General features: G+C 40.8%; 1 protein-coding gene and 1 non-coding gene across 2 annotated transcripts; both read right to left on the reverse strand.

The window, feature by feature from the left end:
• Positions 1–12,638: 12,638 nt before the first annotated feature.
• Trnap-agg (transfer RNA proline (anticodon AGG)) lies at positions 12,639–12,710 on the reverse strand. Its single transcript has one exon. It is a non-coding gene; the product is annotated as a tRNA-Pro (tRNA).
• A 2,025-nt stretch (positions 12,711–14,735) lies between these two features.
• On the reverse strand, positions 14,736–18,050 carry LOC108032713 (zinc finger protein Noc). The gene is made up of 2 exons (XM_017106691.2): positions 17,571–18,050; positions 14,736–17,157 (listed from the first exon to the last, which is right to left on the reverse strand). Exons 1-2 carry the CDS (start codon positions 17,658–17,660, stop codon positions 15,634–15,636), a joined length of 1,614 nt encoding a protein of 537 aa, XP_016962180.1. The 5' UTR covers positions 17,661–18,050; the 3' UTR covers positions 14,736–15,633.
• Between the last annotated feature and the right edge of the window lie 4,030 nt (positions 18,051–22,080).

Below are 22,080 nucleotides of genomic sequence, written 5' to 3' on the forward strand. Positions count from 1 at the left end.
TAGAGCTAAAAATCACACTTACATACTTTCAACGTTTTAAAAAAATTAAAAACAGGTTTCTAGTAAAACATAATTTATAATCATAAATTAACAAACAATTCTAATTTAGAATATTTGAAAATTTAAGAATAATAAACAACTAAATAAAAAAATCTTTGGAACTATAATATTACAATTTTATAAGACAACATTTTTTATCTCAGTTAACCATTTTTATCATTTCCTGGTGATTTATATTTTAAGATAATTAAATCAACTTTAAAGTTTATTTAATTTCTTCCATAATATTTGAAAATAAGACTTCCAAATAAAAGCCAGATGTAGCTAGAAAAGGCTAACCTAGCATCACCGGTCCAAGGACCGCCTGCCAGTGTCAGTTGGCTCAGAGTCCTGCTGAGAGGAGCAAAATCAATTCGTCCACAAGGTTTTGGGTTTAAAGAGCTTGACAGCCGCAGCTCGATCCTGGCAGCTGGTGGTCCAAAGTACGGAGTCCGAGCTCAAGTCCGCATTCACTTACTGACGAGTGGGGCGGCAGACGACCTCCTGCCAACTGGCCTGTCAAATTTTGTCACTGGGCGGGGCGAACTTTGTTGAGGACGTTCCTCGGCCGACTGAATGATTGATGACCCAAGTTCCGAGATTGGTATTAATTTCCCGCTCGGAATTGGAAATTTATATGGTGTTTATTTGTTAGTGCACAGAAAATAAAGGATATCTATACCCTTTAATTTTATTAAGTATGTATTTTTTTCAACATGAATGTAAAACAATTTCGCGGACAAACATTAAGATGAGAAACAAACAAGCAACATCATCATCGCTATCAAAACAATTTCATGCCACACTTCCATTGCAGGGAGCTGCAGAAGGGCACACAAAAGATACAGATGCCAAAGTGGCTTTCAGCGTTGGCGTGCATAAATTAAATGTAATGTGACATTTTTACAAAATGCACTCATTTCTCAAACATATCCGGCTCCGACAGACAGGCAGATACAAGAAGTGTAACAAAAAAAACCCCAGAAGAGCCGAATGAAAGCGAAAGAACTGACGAAGATCTGACCGAAATGAGACGCATAAATTTTCATATATGCCAAGCGAAATATTTCGCCTTAAATTAGCCTCAATTAAATGTTAATGCATTTTGACATTTTTGCTGTCGCTGCCCGCCATCCGTCCCCGTCACACAGATCACAAGTCCGCCAAAGACAAGAAGACAAGAGCCCCAGAAGCAAAAAAAAGGCAGAAAGGAGAAATATGAATTATGATTTCGTATATATCTCCAAGTCAAGTCTTCGCGCCCCGTGTATCTGTATCTCGGCTGTTGCTGCTCAGCTCGTCGAGTATCTGTAAGATGCACAGAGCAATTAGCGTTGATGTAGCCGCAGCAGCTGCGCCTTCATTTATCTTCCCGGCTTTTTGCTCTGGCCTTTGCCGGGGAACGGGCTCTGACTTTGTGCGGGTTCTGCTCTTCACACAGTTGCTTTAGTTTATATTTTATGGCTGACATTTTGTTGGCAAATATGTAAATGACTTAATGACTGAAAGCCAACAGAGGGTGGTGCACTTTCAGTCTTTCTCCACTTTATACTCCTTCATTTTTTAGTCGAGAAATGCTAGGATGAAGGGGTTTTAGCAGAAATTCAGGTCGGCTTACTTAACCTCGTTTCAGTTTAACATTCATCTAGAGAATTATCCTAAGTATTTCATATAAAGCTGCCTAAGATAGTATTTTCAAGAAAAGTTATTATATTGTGCCCAAATATTTGTTATACCTATTTAATGTACTTTTTGTGTATACAAAATTAGCATATCTATCTGTGTATTGCATATCTTTCCCCCAAGAAGTGTTTTCCCCCTGAAAACTATTTGACTGTCAATCTATTTGATAAGAACAAACTAGACTCCGGCATTATCAGCCCATTTATGAATATAATTAACCTTGTCACACGTGAACAAACTTTGCAGATTGCGTCAAATGTCGAGTGCTTGGTTTACCTATCGCTTAAGTCACCCTCTAGCTCATTCTTTTAGTCACAGAATTAGAATGCGCAAATATTTTGACACCAAAATGTCAAAACAGCTAATCTTTGGACAACAGAAAAGAGACCGTTGACGGCGATATGTCCCAAATAGGAACTAAGCGGTCTAGAAATAAAAACGAAAACGTTGAATAAATTCAATTATACATCTCAATCAGTTGCTGAATTTAATTTTTTGATTGGCGTCATTAATTTTGGCGCCTCAGCAATATGTTGTGAAATGGAATAAACCAAGAGCGAATAAAAAACCCCATGCGTTTGTAAACAAAATCATTAAAGGCGCACTCTCCCGTTATAAAAACCTATAAATCTGTAAATGAGGTACATATGCCTGTATACATATTAAAAAGAGCTCATAAATTACCGGGGCAATTATAAAACGCGTTCTTCTTCATCTGGTGTCGCCCGACACTTTGCACAGTTGGGCTCGATGCCATTAGGTTTTTACGTCCGCCGGCTCCGAGGACCGGCGACAGCTCCTAGACAACGAATATGAATCGGAGACGGCCAGCGGAGGCTGGGAACCGACCCAGTGAGAGGTTATCAAAATGCAATAAATCAGTTTGTTTAATATATTTAATAGCGCGACAACGCAACACCCGAACGCGGAGCAGGCGAACGCACCCCGAGAGCTAGCCCCGGCCTCAAAAACAGACATTAAGTCTGTTAAACACGAGAAAAATGCGCATTATACGGTGTAAATCAACTCGATGCCAGCAGGCCGACGTGCAGATTTATTTCCATTTATTTAAACAAGCCAAAAACAAAAAGAATTAAATAAAATCCACAAATAAAAGTGAAATCTGGTAACTGGAAATTACGGGTACACAGCACGGAGATACAGCAGGGCCCAACACGGCTGTAAATCTCTTTCAGTTATTGTATGTCAAGAGTCAAGAGGAACGGCTCGCGTTGTTTGCCATAAAGCGGGATTTATAATCAACTTTAGCCAGACACGGAGTGTTGGAAAACAAATAGAGACACAGCGTGTTACACACTTGATAAACACTGGCCGGGCCAGAGACGCATTATAAAGAATTCTGAAAAGCGACCCAACTTACTCATAACGCCCGTATAGCGTTGAATGTTTGGCAAATATTAGCACAGTTGTGCCAGCAGAAGATGAGGTAGAAAAGGGTTACGAAAGTGCTCGCCAAGTGGCTGCCTCTGATTCCTATTTGCCAAGAGCCCAGTAGCATTCGTAGCAGCATAATCCCGGTATTTACACCTCGCTAGCAGCCCTGTCTGACAGATGATGTCCGCTGTAAATCTTTTCCACTTTTTATATATGGCGGATACTTCAGACTGTTGAGGTGTTTGTACCTCAAATCATAAATCATAAGAGCTGATTGTTAAATGGTAAATAACAGGCTGAAGTGTATCCCAAGACGAGGGTACACATAATCAGATGTCATATAGTCCCTTTTTTAACACCAAGATCTGTTAATCTTATTAACTAACTACAGGTCTAGGTTATTATAGATAAAATAAAATACTTTGGTTAAGTAAGGTTAGGCTATATGTACCTAGCTGGGTAACTATTAGAGCCCTAAAGTACCGCCTTTAAGATAATGTCACTCCGTTTTATAAGACAGTTTCGAAAACTTGATAACAGAAACTGCAATCAGTTTGGGTTCTTAAAGGATGTAAAAAAAATTTAGTTTCAATTCTTATAGGAACATTTATACTAGACATATTCTACTAGTACCATTGATCTTTTCCATGAGCCCCTAAACACATTGATTTCAATGAGTTCTTGAGGTAAGCCCTTTACTTAGGTGCGATAAGATTGCCACCAGGTGCAGAGAAAAAATTTCCATAATGAGGAGGGCAGATTAGTTAATGAATGCCATTGTCACGCATGCCAAAGCTAATGTGAAAAGCCTGATTTTTGAAGTGGCTTTTTAAGACCCAATAATTAGCATATTCTTTATTTCAATGATAAGTCAACAAAGTCAGGTCCGCTAATTGAAAGTAAGCCCAGGAAAACTCGGGTAACCTAGCAGGCGATGGATCCATTTCGTCGTTAATTTATTGCAAAGTTTTTCCTACTTTTCCTTTGGTCATTTCGTAATTTTTGATTGATGAGTGACTCGATGTCACTTTTGTTTCGCCGTTTTCCGATGATAAATTAATACAAGAAAAAACGACTATATAGGGGGACTTACGAGCCACCCAGCACACCATTGCCGTCATCATTGCGTTTTTGGTTGCGGCTGTTGTGTAACTTTGGGCCGAGCATTTCTTGGAGCTCTGGGCCTCCTTCTCATACATAATTAGCTGTCATAAATCGTTCGGCGTGGGACGTCGGCCATCTTTTATTGTTTGCTTAATAATTTTTCAATGTGCTGTCGTGCCCACTCTCACACTCCCTGTTCGAACCGCTTGCGTGTCTTTCTGCCAGGCCATAAATCAAATTCTGACATCGCATTGTCATTTAATCAATAATTTATAAACACTTTTCGTAGGTTCGCATTTGGCGAGAAGAGGTCGAAGAAAAGGCCTGCAGTTTTGCGTGAGTTTGGTGTGTGCGTGGGGAATGGCAGGCCTTAGCCCGAATTCATTGCATGGGAAACTAATTGAAATTAGGCAGCTGTAAGGGTTTGCCTTTGTGCAATTATCGATTATTTATGGCTGCGAGAGGTCAATAATTTATCGCCATCGTTTATACTTCTAATCGGTGAGGAGTGGTCTGAATAATATTTGTAGAAATATTTGAAGGGTGAAACAAAAACGGTCAACGTTTGCTATAAAATTTATAGGTTAAAAAAAAGCTTAAAAACGTTTAATTGTAAAAAGTTTTAGTTCAAAATTTTGGTTTATAAAATGGGATAAAAATATGATTTATTAGCTCCTAGTAATAATTTTGGTTTGTAAGATCAGATAGAAATATTATTCCTGTTTCGTAAATGGTTAACCTCTTATTCCCTAATTAAGACTTCTTTCACAACCTGGCTCGAAAGTAACTACCGCCAAAAGTACGTGCAAAAATAACCAAAATTGGTCAAAAATAAAAAGAGCCCTGCACAGAAAACACCAAAACCCTTTGGCCAGAACGGCAATTTCAAAAAATGAAATGTCAGAATGCCAAGCGCCCAAAAGCCCATCAGCTCTCACAAAACAGTTAACAGTGGGCACTGGCCATTTGGCTGGTCAGAAGGGGTGGGCGGCAGAGGGGGGAGGTGCTGACGGCGGCGGCACTTTTGATTTCGCTTTGCGGCCGTCGCTGCTGCTGACCAAAGCGCAAAATCACTTTTGACGTTTTTATTCTTTGTGTCGGTTGGGATTTTACTTGACTTTTTTCGACTTTTTTTTGTTTTTGGTTTGTCCGTTTTGTGGAGCGCGCGCGCCTCGTTTCGTTTTCATTATCCGAAGCGCGTCCAAATTCATTTCAAGTTTCGCCGCCGCCGCCGCCATCGAGTTTTTGAGGCGTCTTCAGCTGTCCAACTGTTGGCTTTTGGCATGGGGCAGCGCGTTAAGTCCAACATAAGACGACCTAAGCGTTTAAAAGCCTAAACGAATGTGCATGGGCGAGCGAGTCTCAGAGCACTGAGAGAAATAAAGTTTGATTTGGACTTTAATTTTATAATTTAAGGTTGTTTAGTTGCCATAAAAGGAAAAAATTACACCAAAATGTGTATTTTGGAAATGATAAAATAGAAATAAATACATAAATATATAGCACCAGCTACCAAAAATAAAATTTCCAAACTATATCTTATAATATTTTTCCCAGTGTAGGACTGTCATTGGGTAGTAAAAACGAGAGACGGCAAAAATACGAAATACATAATAATCATCATCATCAACATGAGTTGGTCGACCGTTCAGCTGTCAAGTCGGCTTTTATTTTGCGCTCAAAAACTTAGACCGACCTGACAGTTGGAAGACAGTAGTGTTTATAACATCGACGTCTGTCCCACAACCACCACTAGACATGAGTGACAGGCGGCTCAGCAAAAGAGTTAATACTGTGATTAAATGGCCGAGAGAGGAGTGCCACTGGCAGAGTGGCGGACAGATCCCAGGATGGTTGGTCAAATGGTGGGCGGCCTTAGGGCCCGACAGCCTTAAGCTATCTCAAGATACTTTTTGACTTGGGGTTTCATTAATAAAAACGGGTTTATATGAGCTTACAATAAGTTTAAAAATGATTGATAACATATTTAATATCCGTATAAGAGACCATAAAACCCTTATATTAGCATGCTGGCGGGAAATATTTTTGTTTTTGGTTTCGGATAAAAAAAATTAAAACAGTTTATATAAGGTCAAAACCATAACTAAACCTACAAATATGAGAAAGCTCATAATACCAGACACAACAAGAATTTAGGAAATAAAAAACAAAATGATATTAAAGAATACTTAAGCTATAGCTTCTGGGAGACTTTTTAAATATACCTAAACTAATCACGTAATAAAAGTATAAACAGAAGATAATATCACAGCTGGGTGTTTAGAAGCTCTTGGCCGAGTTTAGGTAACAAACACTGACAATTGCTTCCTTAAATATTGTGATAAAAATGGCTAAGATCTGCAAACAACGCGATATATAATGCTGCAATCCCCTACCTACTACTGAAATCTATCTTCAGCCCCAACAAATCCCACAAAATCTTGCAAAACCTCTCAGGTGTGTGTTATCTAAATGACGGGCAACAAACTGACTGAATGACTACTAAATTTAGACAGATCCTCTCTAATTCGAGAACGAAAGACCTTGTCTTGGGGCGGCACGACAATCACGAGACTCAGCTGATAGTTTTATCTTGTTTTCCTGCGACGTTTTCTCTTCTAAATTCCTCACAAATTTTGTTTATTATCTTTGTGACGGTAGCTAAGTAGCCCAAAGCCAGCCACGTTATTAAAGAAAACACAGACGGTGCACTCCATTGTTTATCATGCCTTTATTTTGAACTGATTCTGAAATGCTTGGATGTGCTGTCAACAAAAAAATAAAAACTAAACTGAAAATCCAACGCATTGTTAGTCAAACAAATTTTTAATTGCCCATAGAAAAAATTATCACTTGAGTACGGCGAAGCTCGTAAACTTCTATAAAATATAAAAAGCTGATGATAGCCGAGCTCTTGAACTCTGTGACCATGTGGCACATTGGGATCATAAATATTCATTTTAATTGCTCTCCATTCAGATTAGACCAACATAATTGTGTCGTTATGAAATCAATTTTTCTTCCTAGCGCAATGCCAGCGGAAACTGACTAAATAATCAGATGCACTTGTCAAGGGGTCGGGATCACACTATGTAGATTTTCTATTTTTATTTGCTGGATTTTGGTTTGTCTCATAATCAACCAATTTATTTGTGAGTGTTCCCGGTTGATAGGAGAATGTTTAAATTAATAGGGTCATAAAATTGAATTCATAAATGCCTTTATGTGTAAAGCACAAATCACCCAAAATGACCTCAGACACCAAGAGACACAACAAGAACATACTTGGCTACAAATAAGAACACTCGAAAAACACTCGAACACCCAATAAAAATCTGTGGCATTTTGTTTTTGAGCAACTGAATGCTCTTATCATCCTTATAAAATCTAATCTATGAATACTTTTCTAAATTATACTTACCACACTCAAAACAAAATATATTCAAAGTTATAAAGACTATTTCATTAGCGACTCATAAATAATGTCATAATCGCACAGTGGTGAGCAAATTTATGCAGCCACGACCAAGTGAATAATTTAAGCAAAACAAAAAATAAATAAATTCAGAGGGGGAAAAAGAAAGCCAGAAGCAGCAGACTTTACAGCCCGGCAGTCGCTGAAACAATAGAATTTTAACAAGAAACATAATTTATTGCCACTTTAGCCATAAATATATTTTTAATTTCGACCAATTCACATTTACAACGCCACAACAATCGGGCTAAGATCATTTTACCCCTTTGTTGGTACCCTGTAGGTTGAGTATGCTAAGCAGTTTGGAAGTTAAGAACAAAAGTTAAACAAAAAATACAATGTATACAATTTTTAAAGTAGTTAAATACTAGCTGAGGACTAATTAAGGTTTATAAATATATCTTATTTTTGACCTATGACACCAATAAAATTTAAAAACAGGGTAATGCAAGTTCGCTTTACTGAAGATACCGACTACTTATATACATAAATTCGTTTATTTTTTGTGTAGTTTTGGCTTGTTAGTAGTCTGAAGCAGGCTGGTTAGGGGAGCCCAGAAACAAAAGAAATGAAATACGGAACGTCTTAAATTTACGTCGCGTTGACTGTTTATTTTCCTTTTGCCGCTTTCATGAATCTTCAAGTTTATTATTGTTGTCGGTTCTGCGGAGCTTCTGCCTTTGCCGCCACTAATTCTGGTAGCCAACAAAAATTTAACACTCAAAAGGTAGTAAAAAAAAGAATGAAGAAAAAGCCCGCCATAAAGGGCCAGCTAATTACAAGTTGCCACAAACACTCCCCGAAACATATGCTAAAAAGTTACGCCCAACAGAATGAATAAAATTAATCTTTCATATGCCCAAAAAAAACAAAGATCTCTCTGAATAAATGCATGTATGGGGTATTGGTATATTAGGCGAATCTTCTTCGGTTCTTTTTTATAACGTATATTTTTATTTTATCATCGCCCTAATGAACAAAAGCCGAAAAGGTTTCTAAACGGCATGGAGGAGACAAATGTATCTCGTTTGAACGCAAAACACAAATGTTTAAAACAATAATAAATTATCTTTGTTGTTGCTGCTGGCTCTCTTTGCCTTTTATCGCTTGATAATCGCTGGTCATTAGTCATTTTGGCCTCAACCTCAAGTATTGTGTGTTTTCTATACGGCGAATGTATCTGTATCTTTGTATCTGCTGTCGGTTTCCCTCTGTCTGCCTGCCATCCTGGGCCACGCCAAAAAGAGTAATGTGAGCAACAGCACAGTGGCAGCTGCTGCTTTTGCCTTGCTGCTTTGCTGCTTTTCTGTTGCTCTTGCTTCTCTGCTGCTTTTGCTGTACGCCGGTGTTGTGTTTTGCCTCTTCATTTGGAGCCCGGCATCCAGCAGCAGCAGCAGCAGCAGCAGTCGCTCCGTTTAATAAATCGTGTACTGTCGCCTTTTATTGTTGCGGCAATGTTTCAAATTTTATTTATTTATCTGCTGCCGCTGAATTGGCTTAATAATATGGCCATCGGACAGCGGCAACAGCCGCAACAGCCACCACAAGCATCGCCGGCAGCAGGTCAAGCCCATATTTAGCAACTTCTGGCTCTGACTATATCACACTTAACAGCCGGCTTTAGCCTATCGGTTATCTTGACAGTGCATGAAATATTTATGCCGAAGAGCTTATTTCTGAGTGGTAAAGGGTGTGTGGGTGGATCTAGAAAAAACCAGAGGGCACTGGAATGTAAAATACAATAAAAAAGAAAACATTTTTTATTAATAAACACATCCAATGGTGAAATAATTGTATCATAGTAACAGAGATACCAACTATAATTTAATCATAATACAGTAACAGAGCATTCCCCAGTCGCCTTCACCTCTAGCCAGTCGAATCGCATAAACTTTAATCTGACAGCTTGACATTAATAATTAATAATTAAATACAGGGAAAATGAAACAAAATTATCGAATCATCGGGTAAACAGAGATCGTAGAAATTCATTGCGGCTTTGTCAGCAACTATATCCGATACATGTATCTTTTATCTGCAAGCGCCGATGGCCGCTGACGTTCGCTGCCAGTGACCTGATTTCACCCAATCAGCCCACGCCAGGCGGACAAACCCTTCCGGACAGTCGGAATTTCCTGGCCCCGGGTAATTTACAATCTTACGTATCGCAAGCAAAGCCCGCCACTGACCAGCGTCACATATATCACTGATATATCTATCAATAATATATTAGCGCCAAGCTCCCCCGAAAATCCGAAAAACATCGTGTCGGCGGTTGGCCTTTGAAGTGGGCCACCGCCAAATCGGCTTGGCTCAAGGTATTTCGTTTTTGTCGCTTTCCAGTTGTTTCCTCTGGCTTCAGCCGGGTTCAGGTATTCCTCTGGGTGGCTAGCTGGGTGCAACAATAATCACAGCTGAAGAATTTATGCCGCGGCTTCTGTTGGAAGGCCTTGCAGGGCCATAAATTCTCGGCGCGATTTAATATATTTTTTTGTTCATTACACATATTTGTTTATAGATACCAATGAACGTATATTTTATTCTTCCATTCTCCTATCATATTTTATTCCCTGTTTCCCGGCCGTAATTTATGGCCCTGCGTTCTTTGTGCTATCTTTAAAAGTTAAAAAAGAGGTTGACTACATAAAATATATACGGCATTGCTAATAAAAGGCAAACATTTAAATATTTATTTGACTTTCGTAAATGGGTTTTAAAGTCTCCTACAAATTAATTCTAATCCCACATCTTGACAGGCTCCATTCCATATGCGCCACTTTACTCAGTCTGCTTGTTTACCCCGCCTAAAACAAATCCGATATAAATGCCTACCGAGTGCCCGTTGACAGTTGTCGCCGTGTCAGCCACAAATGTCATTTTCAAAAACATTTTACACAAAATCACCAGAAGAAAGAACAGAGATGCCAAATGGAAAAGATGGGCGAGCCCAGGCAACCGCCCATATAATGTAAAATAATACGGAATGTGAAGGGGATGTGTGATTTTTGTTTGTGGAGCCCAGAGGGAAAGTGTCAAACGCAACATTATGAAAATGACACGAGGAAGCCATAAATATTAAAACAAAGCAGGCTAACAGCAGCAACAATGTCACAACACAGCATGGGACATTCGGAGAGGAGGGTTTGCCATGGACCGAGTCGCAGCGGGGGCGTGAATTTCACAGAAAAAAAAAGTACAAAACGAAATAAGACTAGGGAAAATTATTAAGGAGTTGACAGTTGACAGTGGGCACAGAGACTTAAAGATACAAATGTATCCGCTAGTCACTTACGAACAGTGGGCCCCCGCTGGATGTCACATCTGTGTCACTTTACGCATGATTGACGCCCCAAATGGGTGTGTCGCCCCAAGAGGCCGGCAACTCGAGCCGAGAATACGAGAAATTGTAATGACTTTCGGTGTAATTTATAACAAAACTGTTAATTAGCTGCGACGACAACACTGACATCAGTCAGCTGCTGTTGTTGTTTAATTTACGGCCGACATGCGAACGGGTCCCGCCACCTATTAGAACAAGTCCCCGAGGTCTTCGGGCCTGGAATGTGGCAACAAGTTCCCTATTTTCGGATCCTCTTTATCAGAAGACTTAAATCATTTTTATATAATATAGTTAGTTCTAATAGTTATGTGTATTTTAATATTTCAATTCCAAAAAAACAAAGAAATATAAAGAATTATAAATAGCCATGATCTATAAAGTATAATCGGAATTCATTATGACAAGGCACACGAGCTAACCTCAAGGACCTGTTCACTGGCTTATTTCGAACGACACTTAATAAATCATAAAATAAATTGCCAAATCTTAACCTGCCAGTGCAATACTAAATCAATCTGCCGAGCGAAATCACAGCACTGAACAGCTGTCGACTTTCTATAGGGCCACAAATATTCTTCCTGCAATCTCAGTCAACAATGTGTATATTATTTATGGGCAATTGCCCGACTTAGCGGAAATGGTGGCAAATATTAAACTGATAAATCAAAAAAATATTTTAGAAAGTTAATTAATAATAATAAAATTATACTAAGCATTAGTAATAATTGATATATCTTCTATATCTTTAATAACGTTCGATTCATTTTCCATTTCTTTATTTTGATCATAAATTTTCAAACTTGCTTCTCATGTCGCTTAATCTGGAAAATCTTTATATACGTCTAGAACAATAAAATTGGTTTTACGACTTTATAGCAATAACCAGGCGACAACTTGTCAGTTCTAAGGTGCTAATAAATAAAGAGTCGAAAAAATCACAAAGGAAAAAGAAGGATTTTAATTCCCATAGTAAACCGATTCTAAGAATACTCTAACTTAATTGAGTTAATGATTAAATTTATTAAGTACTTACTATTTTACTTGTAATACTTTTAGATCATAAAATTAAAATTGCATATTTTCAAAAAGAAATATTTTAAAATATATTAGGGTTACTCAACATTCGTAGTTTATAAAGCCACTTTGAGACCTCTCAAAAGAAATCACAACCTCTGATTAGACATAATTTCCACCAGCCCATAAATTTAAACAGGGGCCAGCCCCAAAGTCACAAGATACCATAAAAGTTTTGCCATAGACTAAGCCTTGCCATATATATTTATATTTATGACTTTAAATAGCCCGATTATTGCAGAGTATTAATAATTATGACTCTACTTCTGATAGCTCACATGGCTGGCCCTAAGTGTAGCAATGAATCGATACAATTCAGAATTATATTGAAATGTCTCATGAGTTCTCAACCAATAAATGGAGATCATTGTGTAAAAATAGTCCCTTAGTGTTGTAGTAGTAAACTACCAACAGTTTTAGTTATTTCTTACTTTGAATGATGTTAATTTTGTATCTCAAAATGGGTTAACAGTAAACTTCTTACACCATAAGTATAATTCAAAAAAATGTAAAAAATTTCTTTGACTTGGGCTCGTCCGGGATTTGAACCCGGGACCTCCCGCACCCTAAGCGGAAATCATACCCCTAGACCAACGAGCCAGTTGAACGGAGGCCGCCGAACCGGCCACTTCAGTGGGCCGCAAGATCTCTTGGCTCCAAGACGAAAGAGAAAACTTTGGAGTCGTACCCCCTTCGCTCCCCTTGATCAACACCCAGAGCCATACTATTTTTAACAAAGTTGCCCAGTTTGTTGTGGATTCGGTTTTTGGCTGTGGTTTTCCGCTGCTGTGGCCGCTTTTGATGTTGATTTCGCTGTTGCTGCTGCTGTTCGGAGGCGCCGGGCGAGTGTTGACATCCAAAACAAATTGTTCGACATGGACAGCTTGGCAAAACAAAGAAATATGATGCATGTAAATAAATTCAATTTGCTGCGACAGAAGCGACGCGAATGGAAAGGATTATTAATCTTACAGAACGATTTTAGCTTTCAAAGTGAACTGGTGACTATCTAGCTTTTAGGGGACTAGTTGTATTACCTAAGTAGAGATTTTTAGATTTAAAAAGATTAAATTCTTTAATCTTCGCTGTTTATTTAAATAACGTCCAATTCCAATTCCTCCCCAAACACCTTTATAAACTAAAAATTATTAATATCATATTACTATGTAACAAATAGAAGTTGGCGAAAAAACACCTTGTTCGATTACTTTGGTTTCCTGAATCAATGATATTTTGAGGTACTATGCAGCCTAACGAATACTAATATTTTTGAAAAAACTGGTTGTATTCCCCATATCATTAAAACATTATTTTTAAATATACCCAAATCCAGTGCTCTTGGGGCTTGCATATTTTTCTTTGTGTGCGATAAAGTCTGCTCCAAAAAACACAAATCCCTCGGCAATCTGAAATCAACAGCTCGCACTTCGGCACTTCATTTGCCAACAGCGATTGCTGAGTATTGATAAGTCTACCCCTTGCTGCCCCACCCCGGCGGAAAAGCATATTCCCACATTCGTATTGGGGCCAAGCGATTTTTGTGTTCGCATCGAATCAAAATCAAATCAGAAACAGCATTCAAGTGGGTCGAAGGGGAATGAAAACAGTCGTTGAGAGAATCAGCTGGAAATTGAAACAATTGAAAAAACGCTGTCGTTGAGCGTTTGACAGCTGAATGCGATAATTTCAAATCAAATAAATTGAATATTGTCGCAATTAATTTATTTATGAGATACACTCGAAATATCGCCATTGATTTTGATTGTTGCTGCGGCTGATTGTTGCCCAAGTTTGGGTTGCCTGGCTTGAGATTTTTATATTTCCGAAGCATATTGTTTGAGAATAATGTTTGTCATTTGGCTTTGTCAGCAAATGTATCTCGCACTCCCGTACACACACATGCAGTGCTTTTTTCAGCCACCCATTGAATGGCAATTGATTTTGGTTATACACATTGTTTGTACAAATGTGATTTTTATTGATTTTTAATTTTCAGCCCGGGTGTTTTATGGCCGTTGCCGGCGACTGTTTTATTAAGGCTTGCCCAATCAAGCATTTCCCTTCTCCAACCCTCGTGAATTTTAAATTCGATTTTGATTTGATTTTTGAGGCTGCATTCGAGCCGCTGAATACAAATTGAGTGCGCTTAAAATGCAACAGGGAATGCAAATAAATAGCACTAATCATTTGAATCCCAAATGCATTAATTGCGATGGGCAAACCAGGATTACTTTGAGTAGAAGAGAGAATCAAGAACATGTTTTATGAAAGTAAAGGTGCTTTAAACTACTTTATTTTATTTTAAAGTTGACTAAAATTATTTTTCCGTATTCCTGAAAAATGTGTTTCTTTTTCTACGAATTCTTAGAAATATTTCCTAAATTTTCCTACACTTTATAGCTTACAGCTTTGCAATAAGGCGAATTAGACCACGATAAGGTTTCTGGAATTTGCCACTCAAGCTTATGTAAATATAATTGAAAGCCGAGCGGAGCATTATCAACAATATTTACGACCCATAAGTGAGTAAGCCAACCATTCGATGTAGATAAACGATGAAAGATTACTGCCCCAAGAATTGTTTCCAGCTGTAAAAGAGTTTGCTTCGAAAGAAAAGAGTCTTGATTTGTATTTTTAAAAATGGTTTCTTCTTGTATATTTCTCAGTTTTATACGAATGTGTTTGCATGTAGTTTAAATTACTTCTGTTTGATATTCCGTGGCTTCTTGTGTAGTTCGTGTGGTGGCTTTTGCGTACATACATCAAGGAGTAAATAGCAAATCTAACTTTATATTTATAGAATTTACACACAGTACATAATTATATGAAATATTCATTTTTATTTTCCATATTTATTTGTTTTTTTTGTCATTTTTTCTTTTTTTCTTCTGATTGGTTGGTATTACAAATATTCATTATGCTTACTTTACATATAGGTTGACTTAAAGAACATTATTTCCATTGTTGGTTTGTCGTATGCTTGTAGATAATCGTAATAATAGTTAATAGAACTTAGAGCGAACTAAAACTAAAACAATGTTTGAACATCTCAGCAATGGGTTCGTCGTAACAAAATTGGAAGTTGTAGAATGTGTTCCGGCTAAGACTTAAAAAACTTTGGTTGAACTTTGAGAACAAATGAGAGTGAGTGAACTTCGTGTTTGCTGCTGCTGCTGCATTTTTTACCTAACAATTCGATTACTGTAGACATTTAGGGTGAAAGAAGAAGTGATCCGGCTATTTTGCGGCTGCTACTGCTTTTTTAGGTGGTTTGAATATTTTTTCTGTTTGCGAAACTTAAGTGTACCTAGCGCTCTTTAAACTACAGTTTAGTATCACAGAATAGCGCAAAAGCCAGAGATGTGTCAGCCTTTGCAGTTGTTTTTGTGTTTTCCTTTTGTTTTCTATGAAAGTATCTCAAACAGGGCTCCGGAAATCGTAAGCCCCTTCGTCCTATATCTCTGCTTGTCCCTTCAGTTTAATGCAATCTTTTTTTGGTATCTATCGCTTGGTGAAGCTCACTTCACTGATGGGCGGCACCCATGCGCTGGCCGTACATGGCATATGGCGAGTAGTAGGGTCCCAGAGCAGCTGCCGCAGCGGCGGCGGCGGGATTGAAGGCTCCAGCGGCGCCGAAGGGCGAGGGTCCTCCGCCCATGGCTCCCGGCGGGGGCTTGGCATAGGGATGGTACCGCGCCGCCGCAGCCGCCGCCGACATGGGGCTCAGTGGTGGCGTGGGATAGCCAGCCCTCAGGGCGGATGGCGGGAACAGGGTTCCCAGCAGCGACTGGGCCTGGGATTGGGCCAGCGCCGCGGCAGCAGCCGCCGGATCCGAGAGGTTGCCGGTGTGGGTGCGCAGGTGGGAGAAGAGCTCGTCGGAGGTCTGGAACCGCTTGCCGCAGTAGGCATCGCCCACCACCCAGCTGCAGACGTAGGGGGCGGAGCGGGCTGCTGCCGCATTGGCCGCCGCCGCTGCCGCCGCCTGGGAGTAGGGATGAGCTGGTGGCAGTCCGGCGGCACTGGCCATGGCCAGTCCGTACTTCTGGTGCTCGCACTGGGTGCAACCTGCGGGACAGGGCGCGCCCATCAGCATCTGCTGCGTGTGCGCCGAGTAGGGGCAACCCTGGCAGTAGGGATCCTTGCACACGGGCACGATGGCTTCACCGCCAGCCGGGGTCTTGATGCGCTGGTAGCTGATGTAGGGATTGGGCTGTCCCGCTGGTCCTCCGCCGGGAGCTCCACCCGGATAGACTCCGTTGGCTGCCACCGCCAGCATGGCGGCGTGGTGGTGTGAGAAGCCTCCGGCAAAGGGTGGCCGGAAGGCGGGATTCGCATGCTGCTCCATGCCGGGCGGACAGCAGAGGGCGGACAGGGGGTTGAGGCCGTAGGGTCCGGCGGCCTTGTAAGCCGCTGCTGCTGCCGCCGCCGCCGCTGCCATGCTGCTCATCTCCTTGGGATGCTGGGCGGTACCGTTGGCGTTGTTCAGCACCTCCATGCCGGAGCGCACAATGGGACTGGCGCCGCGCTGCGAGGAGCCCGACGGGGAGACTGTCTTCCGGCTGGAGGATGATTCGTGCACTGAGACCTCCGCCTTGTTGCCTTCTGTGGGCGTGGCATTGGACTTGCTGCGCGACGGCACTCGCTCCTGGGCGGAGGAGGAGTTCTTGGAGCTGGGACGCGTGGGCTCGGCCTCCAGCGAGGAGCTGCTCTTGAAGGAGTTCTGGTTCTGGTGGCTCAGCACATTGGTCTCGTAGGGCTTGAAGGCCAGTTTGATTTCGCCGGTGCTGGTATTGCCCAGACTCGTGCTGGTGGCCGTGGAGCTGATCGGTGTGCTGGACTTGGGCGACTTGGCCTGGCCGGAGGGCGACTTGGCGGCCGAGATCTCGGCACTGCTCGAGGAACTCGACGAGTTCGACGACGAGGAGCAGGCTCCGGGCTTTGTCTTGTTCTTGTCCATGGCCAGCAGGGGCTTCACCGCCGACGAGTCCGCTCCAATCTGGGAGCAGGTCTGTGCGAGCAGAGCCAGGGGACTCTTTTTGGCGTCCATCTGTTGTGAATGAAATAAATGATGGAAGTTGATTTTTAGTTTTTCGTTTTTACTGAGGTTTTCTACAATTAATGGGCTATTAAATTTAATTTTTCAATTGTATTACATTTCTTGTTATTTTAGGATAAATTTTTTCTTGATTTATTGCTAAGATTTTTGAATTCTTTACTTTTACTAGAGTTTTAAAATACATTTTATGAAACATTTTTTTCGTTTTCAAAAAAAAATCTTTTAACTACACTTCTTAAGTTGTTCACAAAATTTCAAAATTATAAAAGTTAGAGTTCAGTTCTCTAAATTCTGTGTTTTACTATTTTTAAGACATTTCCTCTCGTAAGATTTTTTTGATATTCAAAAATGTACTGAGCGCATACTGAATATTTTTCATTCTTTGGATTTTAGTCAATACTAACCGTTGTTGGCAATGGGGCCAGATAATCCGGTTGAAGGTACTGGTTGTTACCGATGGTAACAACGCCGCCGCCTCCTTCCAAGACAACCATTTTAGTTGCTTAGTGTGTTTTTGAAATGTAATCCACTGGAGTTGCGAGACAAGGCTACAAATGTGTAGCTTGCTTCGGCGTCGATGAGGTTAATCCACAGAAATGCGTCGGCAAACGTAGGTTAATCCAAAGAATATCGGCGATTCAACACTTGTAGTTTCGAGCAGAGAATGTATCTCTGGTCTGTATAGCACTTTTTGTTGCTGGCCAAGCGTTTGGTGTTTTGGCTCTGATTTCACTTTTCACCACTTTTTCGAAACGAAACACTCTCGATCGGCGACCACAGTTGACTGGGGTATGTGATATTTGCTGTTGGTCTTGTATCACTCGAATGGCTTTCAGGTTTTTCCGAACACGTCTGAACGCTGCGAAGGCAAAATTCGAATTGAATCCAACGGATGCGGCGGCGAGTGTAGCTACCTTCGCAGCGAAGCGCTCGCTCGGTAGATAGCTCTCGCCGCTCTCTCGCTCTCCGGCGAGCAGCGCTGCACACGCTCGCTTGCCGCGTGCGTTAGAGGAGCGCCGCCTGCTGGGTGCGAGCGAGATGCACTGCGTATAATTTTCAAATATGGCGTACTTTTTGTCCAATCACAATCGCATGCGCTTTGCAATGGAAGCCAAGACAGGTTTTCCGCTCGCGCTCTCTCGCTCTCCGGCTCTCTGGCTCTCAGCAAGATGCGTGACGACCGTGTAATCATATGGCACACGTAGTCTTGGCCTGCACCACGGCAACACTCGTTTGGAGAGCAACAGTTTGGCGCTGAGAGCGCCGCTCAGCGGGTTTATTGTTGCTGCCGCTTTGGGGGCACATTAATTTTATCTTGGCACATATGTCACGCTCACTCTCCGGCTCTCTGGGGGGACCTTTTCTTGATGGGGCTGTCAACAGCAGCAGCGCTGCGGCAGCGACGCGGCCGAGCCTCATTGTCTTCGCACCGAGATTTGTTGCTCGGAAAAGCAAAGCACTCAACACTTAAACACACTCTTCAACCATTTCCATCGCCTCGCTTCGCTCGTTTTAATGTCATATAAAAATTAATTTGTTTGTCGCTCTCCCGCTTTTCCACTCTGCCTCTCTGCCCTCCGCCACCCCTCCCCCGCACACACAGCTGTTGTTGTGGCCTTTGTTTAGCGTTTTTCGATTAACTTCTGCGGTTGGTTTTCGCTCTTCTTTTTTTCTGCGGCTCCTGTTTGCTGTTTAAGTGGAAATCGTTGTTTTGTTGTCGCGTCGAAAAGTTTTTCCAAGCCATTTTTCCTCCTTGCTCGGCGGTGTGTGTGTAATTAATCTGCACACATCAAACAAGCGATTGTGTGTTGTGGTGTGTTGCACTCCGAAAGTTGGTAATAGTTTAATGGCTTGGTTAACTTCGCTGCATTCTTAATCGCCCCGCAATTGGATTGCATTTTCCAGTTAGCACTTGCCTCATTTATTTATTTGAATTTCGCACGAACATTATAAATTACTAAGCGGGTTGCTTGATTTTAAGGCAATTATTTGCTGAGCCTTAATTATTGCTACACGAGGCTGAATAATTTGTAAATACTTACATAGTAAGTATAATTTATAAACCAGATTTGTTTTTAAAATGAAAATTTATAACAAATTAATTTTGGTTTTCTTTTATACCTCCGAGTTGAAGAAAATGTGGCGCTAGTTTTCTTTAAAAATAATATTTTTATCTAAAACTGATCACTATGTCGGATTCAGGAACCTCCCTTTTGATCCCGAATACCTTGACAATCCCAACGAAATCCTTTGGTTCTACCAAAACCAAGTACTAAGCCCCAGTAAACATCTTTACATCGTGGCTGAAGGAGATTTTTTGAAAATCTACGCTTAGAAAATATTACCTAATCCCCCAGATGAGTGTTAAGACCCCTTCAAAGCCCCTGGCTAGTAAATTAAAATCTGTGTAAATATGGGCCATAAGCCGAGAGCAAGAAGCGGCCATTTAGATCCTGATTTAGAGTATTTAGACATTTTGCGAGGGAAATTCCTAAGCCGAAACCCGGCAGCCAAATACCTGCGAGGTGTCCAAAACAGGTAGAGGAAACTCTGCCGACCTTCGGCGAAAATGATGGATTTATTAGGTAAGAGCGTGCTGCGATACTTTACGATCCGGCTTAGACATAATTTGCGGTTTTGCGTGCAGGACGCAGCAACAAAGCGAAAAAAATGCGCAAAGTGTTGCCAAAATAATGTATATGTATATGCTGGTACAGTGGGGTTAGAGAGTATACGCACACGTTCCCCAGCGTTTTCCTTTATTATTTGTTATTTTTTATGGCCACTTTGTCAGCGTCATAAATTCGCTGCTTCTGTATGTGAATTATTTACTAGCAAATTGCGGGAGTGGGCCGAAGGCCAACTGGAAACGGTGGCCGGGGGTGTCATATAAATAATACAAAAATATTATAAATTACACGAAGCCAAAGAAATTGCCATGCGGAAGTGGGGAACACCTTGATACCGTGACCAAAGCGATTTGCTTTAAGACTAATGCTCACCCTGGAGCGTTTTCGCGTTGATAACTTAATTTTATGCAAAGGAAGTCTTTGGGGGTTTTAAACCAATAACATACATTTGGCCCCTTTGTTTGTTAAGTTTAGTAGCAACGTAAAAATATTTTACCTTTTATAGGAGTTTGGTTAAGAAAAACTATAACACATCAAAGTATTAAAAGTTAGAACATAAATAAAATATTTGGAATTCAGTTATTAAGCTACAAATATTCTTAGATATTCTATGAATTTTTTTGGAACCCTTTGGATATTAGTATTTAATGTTTTTTAAAGTCTTTGCTAAGGATTTGGAAACTCGAATAACCTCGATATCCCTAGATAAGTCTTGAAAAAAACGCATAAAGATATTCAGATGCAATTATTATAATCTATAAAATTAATACACTTTGCACTGGTTTTATTTAGGGACTTCTTAAAATCTTAAGGATAAAAAAAAAATTATAGGGATACACAGGGACTATGAGGATTCAAAAACTCGAATACCCTAGTTATCCTCGCATAACTCGTAAAGAAAAGCACGCAGAGATATTCAGATGTAGTGGGAGGAATTTGTAGCCGCGAAAGCATTTATATGAGGAGTATAAAAAGGAAGTATACTGGAAGCCGCAGCAACGACAAATGGGGGGTGGGGTTGGGAGGTCTGGCGGAGGCAGCACATAAAATTAACCACATATTTCTTCATTTTTATGGCATTTATTATCACAGAAATGTTTGTGTGATAAAAGCGAAGCAGCGCAAAAGGCGAACGACGATGAACGACGACGATGGCGGCGCAGTCATAAAAATGCAGCCATTTACCTTTTGATTTATGCACACCAGTGGGAGGTGGGCGGTGGGTGGCTCGTGTTGGTGGTGCGAGAATGGCGGGCGGTGGGTGGTGGGTGGTGCGCCTGTGGCACTGTGGTTGGGGGCACGCATGCACAACAACTGCCGAGCACAAGGAGCGAAAAATAATGCAATAAATTTGACATTATCTCCGGCAATATGAAGGTATATATATCCGTGAAGTGGGTGCCATTGGTAAGGGAAAGTCGTTTAACTGTCTGCGGATTTTCAGTTGACTTACGCACGAAGAAGAGCCCCCAAACCGAGCCACGATAATTGCTTTATTTCGCCCGCTCAAGTACCATTCCTCCAGTCATAAAGAAGCTATCTGGGCAGACATATTTTATCCTGTTTGGCATAGGATGGGAATATATGAATTATAATAAAAAGAAATTAATTACTTTGAAGATTTCGGATTTACTTTTAAAAGATTCCTTATAAGAGCAAATGAATGTGAACCTAAAAAAGAATTAAAAATGGCTAAGTAGAAATATTATTTTTGTGTTTCTTAAACAGGAATGCATGAGGCAACGTAATAATTTTGCATACTTTTCACGCTTGATCGACCAGGTCCAATTCCAGCCATATTTCCCCCTGAAAACGCTTATGTTTCACCATAATTACTTCCGATTTGAATGCGTCTACGTGCCATGCAGCCCGACAATAACTCACTTCCCAACTGGGGAGGGCGAAAATGGCATTTAAAAAATTGAAAAACAAACTGCAATAAATTCAATAGAACCGTATAAAAGCGAACTAAGCAGGCACAGCGACGGATCCCTAAAAAATATACCCCCGGGCCCCGTGAAGGGGATGCCGAGGGTGTCCCGCTGCGACTGCCGAGCTGAATCGAGACCGAGCTCCGCCTGCTGCCTGTCGATAATTTATCGACAACCATTTATCTCGTAATAGTTGCCCAAAAAGGGAGAAGAATAATGGTGACATTGAAATTTTACGGTAATGCACCAAAAAAAAGGTATCCTTTTTCGCCAAATGCGGGTTGCGTTTGCAACACCCCCTGTGTGGCATCGCTTGGTGGGTTAATAAAGCAAATTAATCGTTGCCAATGCTC

The sequence above is a fragment of the Drosophila biarmipes genome, chromosome 2L (genome assembly GCF_025231255.1).
Source record: "Drosophila biarmipes strain raj3 chromosome 2L, RU_DBia_V1.1, whole genome shotgun sequence".
Classification (NCBI taxonomy): Eukaryota; Metazoa; Arthropoda; class Insecta; order Diptera; family Drosophilidae; genus Drosophila; species Drosophila biarmipes.